This window comes from Gracilinanus agilis, chromosome 1, assembly GCF_016433145.1.
Source record: "Gracilinanus agilis isolate LMUSP501 chromosome 1, AgileGrace, whole genome shotgun sequence".
Classification (NCBI taxonomy): domain Eukaryota; kingdom Metazoa; phylum Chordata; class Mammalia; order Didelphimorphia; family Didelphidae; genus Gracilinanus; species Gracilinanus agilis.
Genome location: NC_058130.1, coordinates 715,986,837 through 715,998,559, shown reverse-complemented (window position 1 = coordinate 715,998,559; position 11,723 = coordinate 715,986,837). Strand labels below are relative to the sequence as shown.

The following is an 11,723-nucleotide window of genomic DNA, read 5'->3' as shown; positions in this document are numbered from 1 at the left end:
GGTAGTCTCAGAGGGAAGGCACTAAAATCAAAGCTCATAAAAGGCTATTTGCAGAAGAAAGGATTTTAGCAGACAATATGTGGCTCTGAGCAAATCATTCAACCTTTAATTGTACTGGGTGGCTTTCTAAAACCCTTAAGTCTGCTGATCTGCATCAGTAGAGAGGGTTTCCTCACCTAGGAGTTCCCAATGCCAATGAAATCAGAGGCTCAATTTGCCTCTACCATACTCTTAGGACCATTTTGGTATAAGGGAGCCCCGGAGAAATTGGGATACTGATACATGGTTGGTGGATTTGTGAATTGACCCAGTCAATTTGGAGAGCAATTTGGAACTATGTCCAAAGGGCTTTAAAACTGTGCATACCCTTTGATCCAGCCATACCAGTATTAGGTCTATGATTCAAAGAGATTTTTTAAAAATTGATAATCTATCTGTTCTAAGAAAGAAGGGCTAAGCAAATGGGGTTGTTAGTCCCACAGCTAGGAAGTGCCTCAGGTCAAATTTGAACTCAGGTCCTCCTGACTCCAGGCCTGATACTCTATCCACCTTGCTACTAGCTATCCCTTAAGCTATGTTTTTAAAGGAAAAAAAGGAAAACTGTAATGTTTAACTACAAAGGAATGAAATCTTGTCAATAGAATTTTAGGCACCAGTTTAGCCTTACATAATCAGGCTTTTCCTTACCATCCCCCCTTCACAAAACTATATTTTTTTGTTTATTTATTCAATTAATTTAGAATTTTTTTTCCATGATTACATGAATCACGTTCTTTCCCTCCCCTCCTCCCACCCAGCTCCCATAGAGCAATTCCACTATGTTTTACATGTATCATTGATCAAGACCTATTTGCATATTATTGATATTTGCACTAGGGTGATCATTTAGAGTCTGCATCCCCCATCATATCCCCATTGAACCATGTGATCAAGCAGTTATTTTCTTCTGCTTTTCTACTCCCACAGTTCTTTCTCTAGAGGTGGATAGCATTTTTGTTTGCGGTTTTGTTTGTTTGTTTGTTTGTGTTTTTAAGCACAAAACTATTTAACCTCTTCCTTCTCTGTATTTCACTGGATACCTGCCTTGAGATCCCAGATTACAATCTCCCTGCCCCAACTAAAGGCTCTTTATCAATACTACTTGGGGAGTTTTGTTTTACTTAGGTTGGCAGGGAGAGGTTATGGAGAAGGGACCCTCTGAGCACCCAGTGCCATTACAAGGAATACACACAAATATTTATCCAGGCTCTGCTCGAAAATGTCCACTAAGGGGGAAACTCCCTACCTCCCAAAGGCACCCATTCCACTTTGGGAGAGGTTGGATAGTTAGGAAGTTTCCTCTTGTATCAAAACTTGAATTCTCCGCTCCAATTTCCTCAAGTCTCTCAAGTAATGGTACCATTGGGAGAACCTGAAGCCACCGAGTGAGGGTTTCTAGTGGCTGGGTCCTTTCTTCCCATTGCAGAAGCTACAGAATGCCTGAGGCCATCCCAGACTCCAGGCCCTTTATAGTATAAGCGAAGCCTTTCCTGATCCCCACTGCTTATTTGTGCCCTCCTTATCTTGTGTTTATTTCATCCTTAATTCTGCATATATATATATATATATATATATACATGTATCTAGATCTATCTATATATCTATATATAATTATTGCCTCCCCTAACAGAATTTTAGCACCTTGAGACTAAAGGTTGTTTCGATTTTTATATTTGTATTCCCAGCACCTAACAGCATTTGACACAGTAAGTGCTTAATAAATGCTTAATAACTAATCATTGATTCATCTATGACCAATAACTAACCTACAGAGATCACTTCATACCAACGTGTACTACTTATTAATACCAATGATTCGCATTTATATCATATTTTAAGGTTTATAAGTGACTCCCCCAAAGGAACCTTTGATGTAGTTAGTTCAGAGATGATTCAGCCTCCTCCACCCCAGTTTTACAAGTGAGACAATGGGGAAGTTAAACAGTTGGCTCCTTGGCATCATCCAGCTTTTAAGTGTTGGGATTGGAAACCAAGTTACATGCTATATTCAAAAAGGCTTAAAAAGGAACCCCTGTACACGCCCTCCAATATTTAAAAAAAAAAAAAACTTCTTTGGCCAAAACTGAGCTCTTTCTTACTAACCTGCCATGGGTCTTGACTAAAGGAAACCGTTCATCTAGCCTGTGACTGGATCTGCTCCCTGAACCCCCTCAAGAAACTGGGTTTCCCTGTTTTTTCATTCAAGGTTAAAGCAGGGCCAACCACTAGGGAAGAAGGTTAAGACCTTAGAAGCTGGAAGACACAAGGAAGGCATTCAATAAATATTTATTATAGAAGAACTGAATCGACCTTCAATTCAGCCATCCATTGTCTCCCCAACATCAATGTGAACAGAAAAGGGCATTTGTCAACACCATGTCCAATCCCAGGGAAGCCTTCTTCCATTTCTTCATAGGGACATCATGGTATCCTATTGGACAAAGGCTCTGCCAGGTGCTTACCAATCTGGCCATCCCAGAGGCCTGCCTGCAAGGACTTAGAGGACTGACTGGGGGATAACATTGTCACCAGAAGACCAGCTTGGCTGAATTTGGAGAAGTCCATCATCACAGAGTTGGGCAATAGATCCTTTTTTTTTTTTCAGCTTGCAGCATTTAATGAAACTATTTGCTAATGTCAAGTGAAACACGGTTGGGATTTGTATGTGCTCATGGAGAGTGCCTACCCTGACTAGACTGTTGGACCTTTCAGTACTAAAATAAGGTGTGGCTTATTGTCACCCCAAGGGCAGAAGGATACCCGAGTACTTCTCATAGAATTCTCAAAGCTAGAAGGGGAACAGGGAGACGGCCACACTGAGATAGAGTACGCCCTGGGTTCAAATCTGGCTTCAGACACTTCCTCCCGGGCAAGTCACTTATCCCCATTTACCTAGACTTTGCTCTTCTGTTTTAGAGTTGTTATTAAGACAGAAAGTAAGAGGTTTTTTTAAAAATGGTAAGAAGGCACTTCAAGTCCAGTCTATACATAAACCGGACTCATTTCCTTGCCCAACAGAACAATGTGAGTTCCACAATTATACATTTAGATGGATTCAGTTTTGCTTGGGGTTTTTTTAATGGTGGGGCCCAAAGAGAAGTCATTAGTGATCTGAGGGCAGCTGAGGAGAAGTGATGCTCAGTGGAATGGCCCAGGGATCTGTGCCTCTCCTGGGCCTTTTAAACACTCATTTTACAGATGAAAAACAAAGGCCCTGCAGAAGTGAATAGACTCTTAAAGCAGAAGAGGCTGCGTTGGAAGAGCTGGATAATGCAGCAAACCCAACCTCACAAAAGATCTTCTCGGGGTCCTCTCACTCTTCCTCAGTTCTCTCCTCCTCCTGGAGGCCCTGCCCTTCATTCCGGCCCCACATGTAGTTGTTGAGACCCAATTGTACCATATGAGCATTATGGATGATAAGGGGCTGGCCTCCTGCACCCTGAGGGTTTGGTTGTGCGGCTGAACCAGACCCATGTTGAAAAGGCATGGGTGGGATAAACTGATTGGGGTGGAAAGCTGAGGGAGTAGTGGGGACCTGGGGGGAGAAGGCAGGTTGCCAAGGATATGGCAGCGGCATGTTGTACCCTGGAACGAAGGATGCCTGATTTGGGAAAGCCAAGTTGAGAGTCTGTAATTGTTGGTGTAGAAGGTTATAATTGTGTGCATAGTCAAATAGGGCACTGTGCTTCTTAGATACCTTCTCTCTGTCCTCTACCATCTGCTGGGTCTGCTTGTGGATCGCCCGGATTTCCTGTTCTTTCTTCCACGCTTCCCTCTGGGCTTTTAGCATCCGAGGGTTGAAGGTCCTATTCACTTTCCTGCTGAAGACAGGAGAGCTCTCATCCAGGACCACCAGACCCGAGAGCAGTTGGGAGACTTCAGTGGATTTCAGTTTGCTCTCTCGTGGAAGAAAGGGGATAACCGAGTTCTGCTTGTCCCTCCTCATGATGGAGTTCATCAGCGCCACATGCACCTGATGAAGACTCATAGCACAATTGAAATGCCTCGTGAGCAGTAGCAATGTAAAGGCGGAGTTGTCGATGGCATCTTGCAGGCACCTTAACTCAAAACGGCCGGGAACCTGAAACTCCTCACAGAAGGTGGCACCATCTGGTACACCCATGCTCTCTAGGGTATCTCGGACTCGAAGGGCGATGGCTTCATCCTCCTGGGCGTGGAGGACCACAAAGCTGAAGAAGCGCTGGCCTGTGTCCAGCTCAGGGCCAGAGATCAGTGAAGAAGACAGAGGTGATGGAGAAGGATCCTGGGTAGAGAAAGGAAGTCTTAGGTCTGAAACTTCCTCTGAACAATTACTCTCTTGCACAGAGAACTGAGTGGTCTCCACTTCCCCAACAGGGGGGACCGACATGGGAGGCAATCCTGGGAGCAACCCGGAACCCTCTTTGGAGATGAGAGTTTCCAAAGGCTTCCCTGAGGCTGGCTGCAGAGACTTGGTGTCAGAAAGTGCCTCAGAACATTCCACGGAAGAATGTAAACTGGTTTCAGGGTCCACTGGGGTTGTAGGGGGTGGGGAAATAGAAGGGCTGGGAGGCTGAGGATCAGAAACCACTGAGGCCAAGCTATCTGGCTGCTCATGGAGTGAGGCAGCTGGATGAGAAGAAGGCAAGTTCATTTCCTCCGGCTCCTGCCTGGTCTGTGGTGCAGAATCCTGTGTGGAATTAGTCTGAGGGTCCCCACACAGTTTACTAGGCTCTCTCTGGCTCCTTTTCTGATGCTGGTAGGTAAGGAAGGGTAAAGTAGGGGACTGACTGATCTCCAGGTCACTAGCAAAAGAGGCAGGACTACCAGTAGAGTGTAAGGATTGGGGAGATGACTTAGTTGCCAGCCGACCTGACCTGGCGCTGATAGGCATGGGGTGGCTATTGGTCCTGGAGGCTGGGGCTGAGGACACTGGAAAGCAGCTCCTGTCTGACCTGAGTGAATGGAAACTCCCAGCTCCACAGATATCATGGCCACATAGGTCCTGGGCCTCAGCCAAAATGCTGTCCAACTTTGCATCGTGACACGGGTGGAAGGCCTGTAGGGCAGCTGCGTAGGCCTTGTTTCGGGATGAAGCATCACACAGATTCTCTTCTACGAGCAACTGGTAAATACGGGCAACAGTCAACTGGATATCCGCCTGCTCCTCAGGTGCAAAATGGTCTGCCTGGTTCAAGAGGGGCTCAGCCCCTTCCCATGTCCTAGCCACAGAAAGTGACACCTTATCTCCTTTTAGTGAGTCCAAGCAGATCCTGGCCTCTCTCTCCTGTCCCAGGGTCAGGAGGACCATGGCATACAGGAGGTCCTTGGCTTTGGTGCCTGGTCGAGAGGTCTTCAACTTGTACTTGAGGTAGAGGAGTTTGTCCTGCCCAGTTTGGTATAAAATGTCAAAGGCTCCTCGCAAGCTTGGAATAAGCTCTGCCATCTTTGGCCACCTGGAGATGGGGTAGACATGGTATGTTCTGCTCTGTCTCCCTGAGGCGGGGAGGGAGGGTGCTCCAGCTCTGCCTGGGTATCTCAGGTTTTCACCATTCTGCCCCCAAACATTTCAGCTGTACCTGAAGCAAACAGAATGGATTCAGAGTTAGAATTTTACTCATGCTTTCTCCTCCCTATCCCTACCCTGACCCCATAATATTCCCTTTTCCACTTCTCAGGTGAGCCAGCCTAGCTAAAGTAGCAAGGTGCCCTGAGGGAGAGACAGGAAGTATGTGCCAGGAGGGTAATACTACTACCACCAACTCAACCACCACTTCTCCCCTCAGACACACTCCAGTAGAGTCAGTCTAGGATCCTGCCCCTAAGAGCTATTAATATAAAAAATGATAAAGGCTTGTATAAATATATAAATTAGTATTTTAATTAAAGCCATGCTGATAGATAAAGTTATTAGACCACGGCCCTTGTAAGAATTCAAAACCGACACCCTCGCCATTATTGTCTCCTGTCTCCTCCCGAGTCTGCTGGCCAAGAGGCCACACCCTCCTAACCCAGGAGATTTAAACTCTTCTCTGCATGGAGACGCAGGCGTCCCCACGCCCAGAGAACCAGAAATGGAAACCCGTTGGACCACGGGAAATGTAGTTTGACAATTTCCACGTGTCCATAGAAAATATATATACTTTTAGATGACATCTCCCAAATTTCACTTTTACAGAGCTTTAGCAGGGCTTTGGTCCCCAATACTCCTAGCTCTGCTTCCAGCCCAGCCCCTGCAGTCATTATCCCAGGGAGATGCATCCCTTTGGAGATACAACCTGGCAAAGGCTGCTTTGGGTATAGAATCCCTGCCTCCTCAGAAGCCACGACTACTGAAGATTAAAAAATAATAATAATAATAATATTCTTGCCACCACTATCTTTCAAAAGGCTCAACATCAGAAATGGATATGCATATCATCAGGAATATTAAATATGATGCATTAACAAGTGTTTTGATTGTCATGGAATATTACTACGCCAGAAGAAAGGACCAACAGGTTAATTTTGGAAAAACACAGAAAAACCTACGTGAAATTATAAAGCGTAAGATGAACAGGACGAAGAGAACATTATATCCAGCAACAGAAGTATTGCTTAAAGAATAACGAGTATGTCCACTGCCAGGGAAAGAATTGATCAGCAGAAATAAATAAAAATATAGTTTTAAATATACATATGCTTTTTTGTGAATTTATGTCTTCTCTCATGGCGGGAGGGGAAGGAAGGAGTTAACTGGGTATTTTAATGCATCAAACAAATTAATTTATTTATAAAAAAACAAACAAACATGTACTTTGTGACTGCACCTGAGAGACCATGAGATCTTTATATGTGACCTGAAGGTGGAACCTCCTTGATGTGTCAAATTCACATCAGAATGTAGCTTAAGAGCAATATCTAGCTTGTTTTTCTATTTGTCCCCACAGTACTTAGAATTGTATATAAATTTTTTTTCTTTCTTTCAAATCCTAACAGTGTTCCTCCAAGAAGCCTTCTCTGACTATCCCAGACCTTCCTGATAACAATACCTCCTCCTTCAAAGTGAATTTCAGATTCACAAATCAAGATCTCAAAACAACCATGTTGTTTTGGGACACAAGAGTAGATGATTATCCCCAATTTATACGTAAGGACACTGAGGCTCAAGTGACTTGTCCAAGGTCCCACACTAGAGAGCGTAAGAATTCGGATTCATAGGAATTAGAACCAGAAGGTACCTTAATAGATAATCTGGTCTGGTGCCCTCATTTTATAATTAGAGAAACTGAGGGCCAGAGGAGGAAAATGTCCAGAGTGACCTATGGAAGAAGTGGCCAAGTCAGAATTTGACCTCAGGTCTCCACTCCAAGGTCCAGGGTTCTTCCCCCTAATATTGTGTTGTTCTCTCTTTTCTGAGTTCTTACAGAACTTAGCATCCATCCCATCTGTTAGCACATATTCTCTGTGGGTAAGTCCTGTCCTCCTAACTAGACAGGAAGCTCCCAAAGGACAGGCACCAGATCTGCTCCTCCCTTCCTCAGCACAGAGCTAGTCTGAGAAATAGGATTCTGGAGAAGGAGCATAAAGGCTAACACAGGAAAAGAGAAAAATCTGTCTCTTTCTCTTCTTTTCAAACAGGGAAGCTTTTGAGTCTCAAATGGATCCATGTTCTTGAACTTAGGCCATCTGGGTCTCTATCCCAGCCCTGCCTCTTATCAGCAATGGGATCTTAGGCAAATCAGAGGACTTGGAGCCTGTTGAAGAATGAAAAGGACAGGAAGGGAGGTCCCAGACAATCCAGTTTAACACATACTTGATCAGGAATCCCTTTTATAACATAACTGATGAGGGTCATCCAGCCAGTGCTTGAAGACCTACAATTATGGGGCATTCACTACTTCCTAAGGCAGTCTATACCTCCTTTCTGGCTACTCTAACTGGTAGGATGTTATCTTATAGCAATCTAAATCTGCCTCCTAGCTGCTCCCATCCATCATTCTTAGTTGTGTTCCTGGGGACAAGCAGAATGAGTTCTAAGCCATCTTTCACTCAGAATCCTGCAAATATATATTTTTTAATTTTAAATTTAATTTAAAAAAATTTTCCATGGTTACAGGATTCATGTTGTCTCCCTCCCCTCTTCCTTCCCTGCTCCTGCAGTTGGCAAGCAATTCCACTAACCCTGTTCGTATTTAAAGAGAGTCAACACATACATCCCCCACAGGTCTCATCAGCAGACCTGCTTAGTTGGACTCCTTGAACATCATTCCTCTCCCCAAGATAAACTGATCACCTGAAATCATCACCCCATGCAGATTGACTCAGATTGATTCAACATTTTCTCAGCTCCCTTTCCCCTCTGCACGGAGGGCTAGAGAGGGGAACAAACAATTCCTCCTAAAACTTTTAGAGGGGGCCTGCTTGGCAAGCAACTAGGTTTAGACTCTGAAACATGCTGGATGCTCCTGGTGGTTCCCACTCCATCCTTTCCTTTGGCTTCTTTTTTGGGTACTGTCTTCTTCCATGATATTATAAGCACCTTGAGAGAAAGGACTGTCTTTTTCTTATTTGCATTCCCCAAGGCGTAGCAGAGTGCCTTGTATGTTGTTCTATAGTTTTTGTCATGCCTGGGACCCCAAGTGGGGTTTTCAAGAAAGTAGCCAAGATACTGGAGTGGTTTGCCATTTCCTTCTCAGCTCATTTTACAAATGAGGAAACTGAGGTAAACAGGGTTAAGTGACTTGCCCCAGGTAACACAGCTAGTAAGTGTCTGAGGCCAGATTTGAATTCAGGTCTTCCTAATTATCAGGCCCAGTGCTCTATCCACTAGGCCACCCTAGATGCCTAGCATATAGGAGGCACTTAATAAATGTCTATTGATTGAGATGAAATACATTCTTACACACAGCTAGTAAATGTAAGAACAAACATGTCAGCACTATATAAAGGCCAATTATATTATCGTTTTTAGATATATCATAATAGGGTGGGGCTGTCCACAGATGAAACTTGTGACTTTTCACTGGATATTGAACTTCTTGGAGATACTATTTTTTAAATTTTAACTTTATTTTAAAAAATATTTTTCCATGTTTCCATGATTCATTTTCTTTCCCTCTCCTCTTTCCTCCCCTCCCAAGAACCAATAAGCACTTCCACTGGGTTGTACAAATGTTATCACTTGATACTTATTTCCATATTATTTATTTTTACTATAAAACTGAAACCCCAAATCATATATCTATATAAACAAGTGATAAGTCATAAGTTTTTCTTTTGTGTTTCTACTCCCATAGTTCTTTCATTCTTTCTCATAAATCCTTTAGGAATATCCTGGATTACTGTATTGCTACTAATAGTAGAGTCCATTACCTTGGATAGTTCCACAATGTTTCACTTTCAGCGTACAATGTTCTCCTGGTTCTGCTCCTTTCACTCTGTATCAATTCCTGGAGGTCTTTCCAGTTCACATGGAATTCCTCCAATTCATCACTCCTTACAGCACAATAGTATTCCATCACCATCAGATACCACAATTTGTTCAGCCATTCCCCAATTGAGGGACACCCCCTTATTTTCTTGGAGATACAAAGGAATTCATAAGAGATGTGAAGATTCCACCAGATGACCTACCAATTCTCTTCTACCTCCAAGACACTATGAATGTTACAGATTAAAAATATGTATCAAGAGAGGACCAATAATCTCATAATCATGAAATCAAATTTTGTTGTTATTCATTTCATTTATGTCCAATTCTTCCCAACTCCATTTGGGGTTTTCTGGAGTGTTTTGCCATCTTCCTTTTCCAGATGATCTTACAGATGAGGAAACTGAAGCAAGCAGAGTTAGGTGATTTGCTGAGGGTCACATAGCTAGTAAGGGTCTGAGGCCGGATTTGAATTCAGTTCTTCCTGATTCCAGACCCTGAGCTCAATCCAATGTGCCACCTAACAATCCCCATCAAATCAAATAGCCATTATTATCCTACTCATCCTCCTCAACTCCTGCAGCATTCAGCATTTCAAACCACTCCTCTGACAGGACCTTAAGTCAGTCTTGGCCCACTGAGTCAGGAAACCAGAAGGGAAATCACAGGAAGAGACATTTATGCTGTTTTAACATTTTGCAAGGACAAATCTTAACGGTACATAGAACTTCTGACTCTTTTCCGAGAACGACTTCTGGCAAGCCATAAAACAGCCTTAGACAACAGAGGCTTTGGAACGTTTTAATTAGGCTGAGATTCCTGGCACTGTCCATAAACCCATAAACCCATAAATCCTCAGCTGTATCTCACTGGGCAGAATTCTTCCTTTTATTGTACCACTATGCAGCCTGTTAATTACATAGACAAAAATAACCTATGTAAAAATAATAATAATAAAAACAATAAAATAACAAAACAATAATTAAAATATAATAATATAAAAATATATAATAAAATATATGATAAATATAATATAATAATAAAAACAAAAATAACCTATGTAAACTTTGAAATATGTAAGACCAAAATAGTCTGACATTTCCTTGACCATATAGAACATGTGTATTTCCCTAATTATTATGATGTATCACATGCCCCTATTCTGTATTCTGTTTCCCTAATTGCTGGCTAAGCACAATTTTCCTATATATGTGTGGACCTGACTTTCAATAAACAGTCATTGCATCCAGCACTCTCCCTCGATCCCGATCCTGATCGCAAGCCCCTTTTCTCTCCTCCGGGTAACCTGACGTTGTCACTCCTCCCTCCTCCAATTACAATTTCTGTGATGGTGATTGTCTTGGTTTTCCTCCTACCTCTTTGGGAGCTCCTTCTCATTCCAATTTGTGGCTCCTCTTCCCGCTCCCAATTGTGGGTGTTCTCAAAGCTCAGTCACTGACCTTCTGTTCTTTTGGCTAATCTTTTCCTCCTTATCTACTTCCATGGATTTAATTCTGCCCTTCAAGAGGATAATTCCAAATTTTGTATCTCAGCTTGTGAACCAAGGTCTCACCTAAGTTCACAGGTCTCCAACTGCCCATTAGATGCTACCACCTGAACCTCAAACTTGACAGATCCAAAAAGAAAGTCATCATCTTCCCCCACATCTACTTCCATGTCACCCCGAACTAGTTCCCCTTCCTAATTCTGCCAATGATACCAACATTCTCTAATATTCAAGTCTTAGAAATGTCTCTGACTTTTCCAACTCCAGTCACCAAGTCCTGCCAATTCTTTCTTTGAAACAAGTCACTCCCCTCTTTCTCCTAATGTCTGCTTCCTCCACCATTACCCCCATAGGGCTCACCTGGCTCCAGTTTCTCTTTCACAATTCTACGTGATTATCTTATTGCAGTCAGGCTCACAAAATATTAGAAATGAAAATCAAGTCCAACCTTCTCGTTTTACAGATAAGAAAACAGGCCCAGAGAGGAAGGAAGAAAGACTTATTTGCAGCTACAAATAAGTCATCCACTGATCAAAATCCAAAGTCCAGACTCCTTAACCTGGCACTTAAAACTTTCTGCCATCTGACCCCACCTACTTTATCTCTGGTTCCTTCCCTCTCACTGTCTAATTTGGTTCCAGTACTTAGTGACCTTCAAAGACATTAAGTCCAAACTGCTCATTTTATAGATGAGAAAATTGAGGCTAAGAAAGATTAAATGCACTACCCAAAGATACACAGCTAGTAGGTCTTGGAAGTGGAATTCAAAGCCAGATCTTTTTTGCT

General features: G+C 42.9%; 1 protein-coding gene across 1 annotated transcript; it reads right to left on the bottom strand.

Annotated features, from left to right (window-relative positions):
- Positions 1-2,309: 2,309 nt before the first annotated feature.
- On the bottom strand, positions 2,310-5,464 carry TICAM1 (toll like receptor adaptor molecule 1). Its single transcript, XM_044658490.1, has one exon. It carries the CDS (start codon positions 5,462-5,464, stop codon positions 3,353-3,355), a length of 2,112 nt encoding a protein of 703 aa, XP_044514425.1. The 3' UTR covers positions 2,310-3,352.
- Between the last annotated feature and the right edge of the window lie 6,259 nt (positions 5,465-11,723).

Excerpts from the sequence above, each read along its gene's own strand:
- TICAM1 (XM_044658490.1), bottom strand. The coding sequence starts at position 5,464 with ATGGCAGAGCTTATTCCAAGCTTGCGAGGAGCCTTTGACATTTTATAC.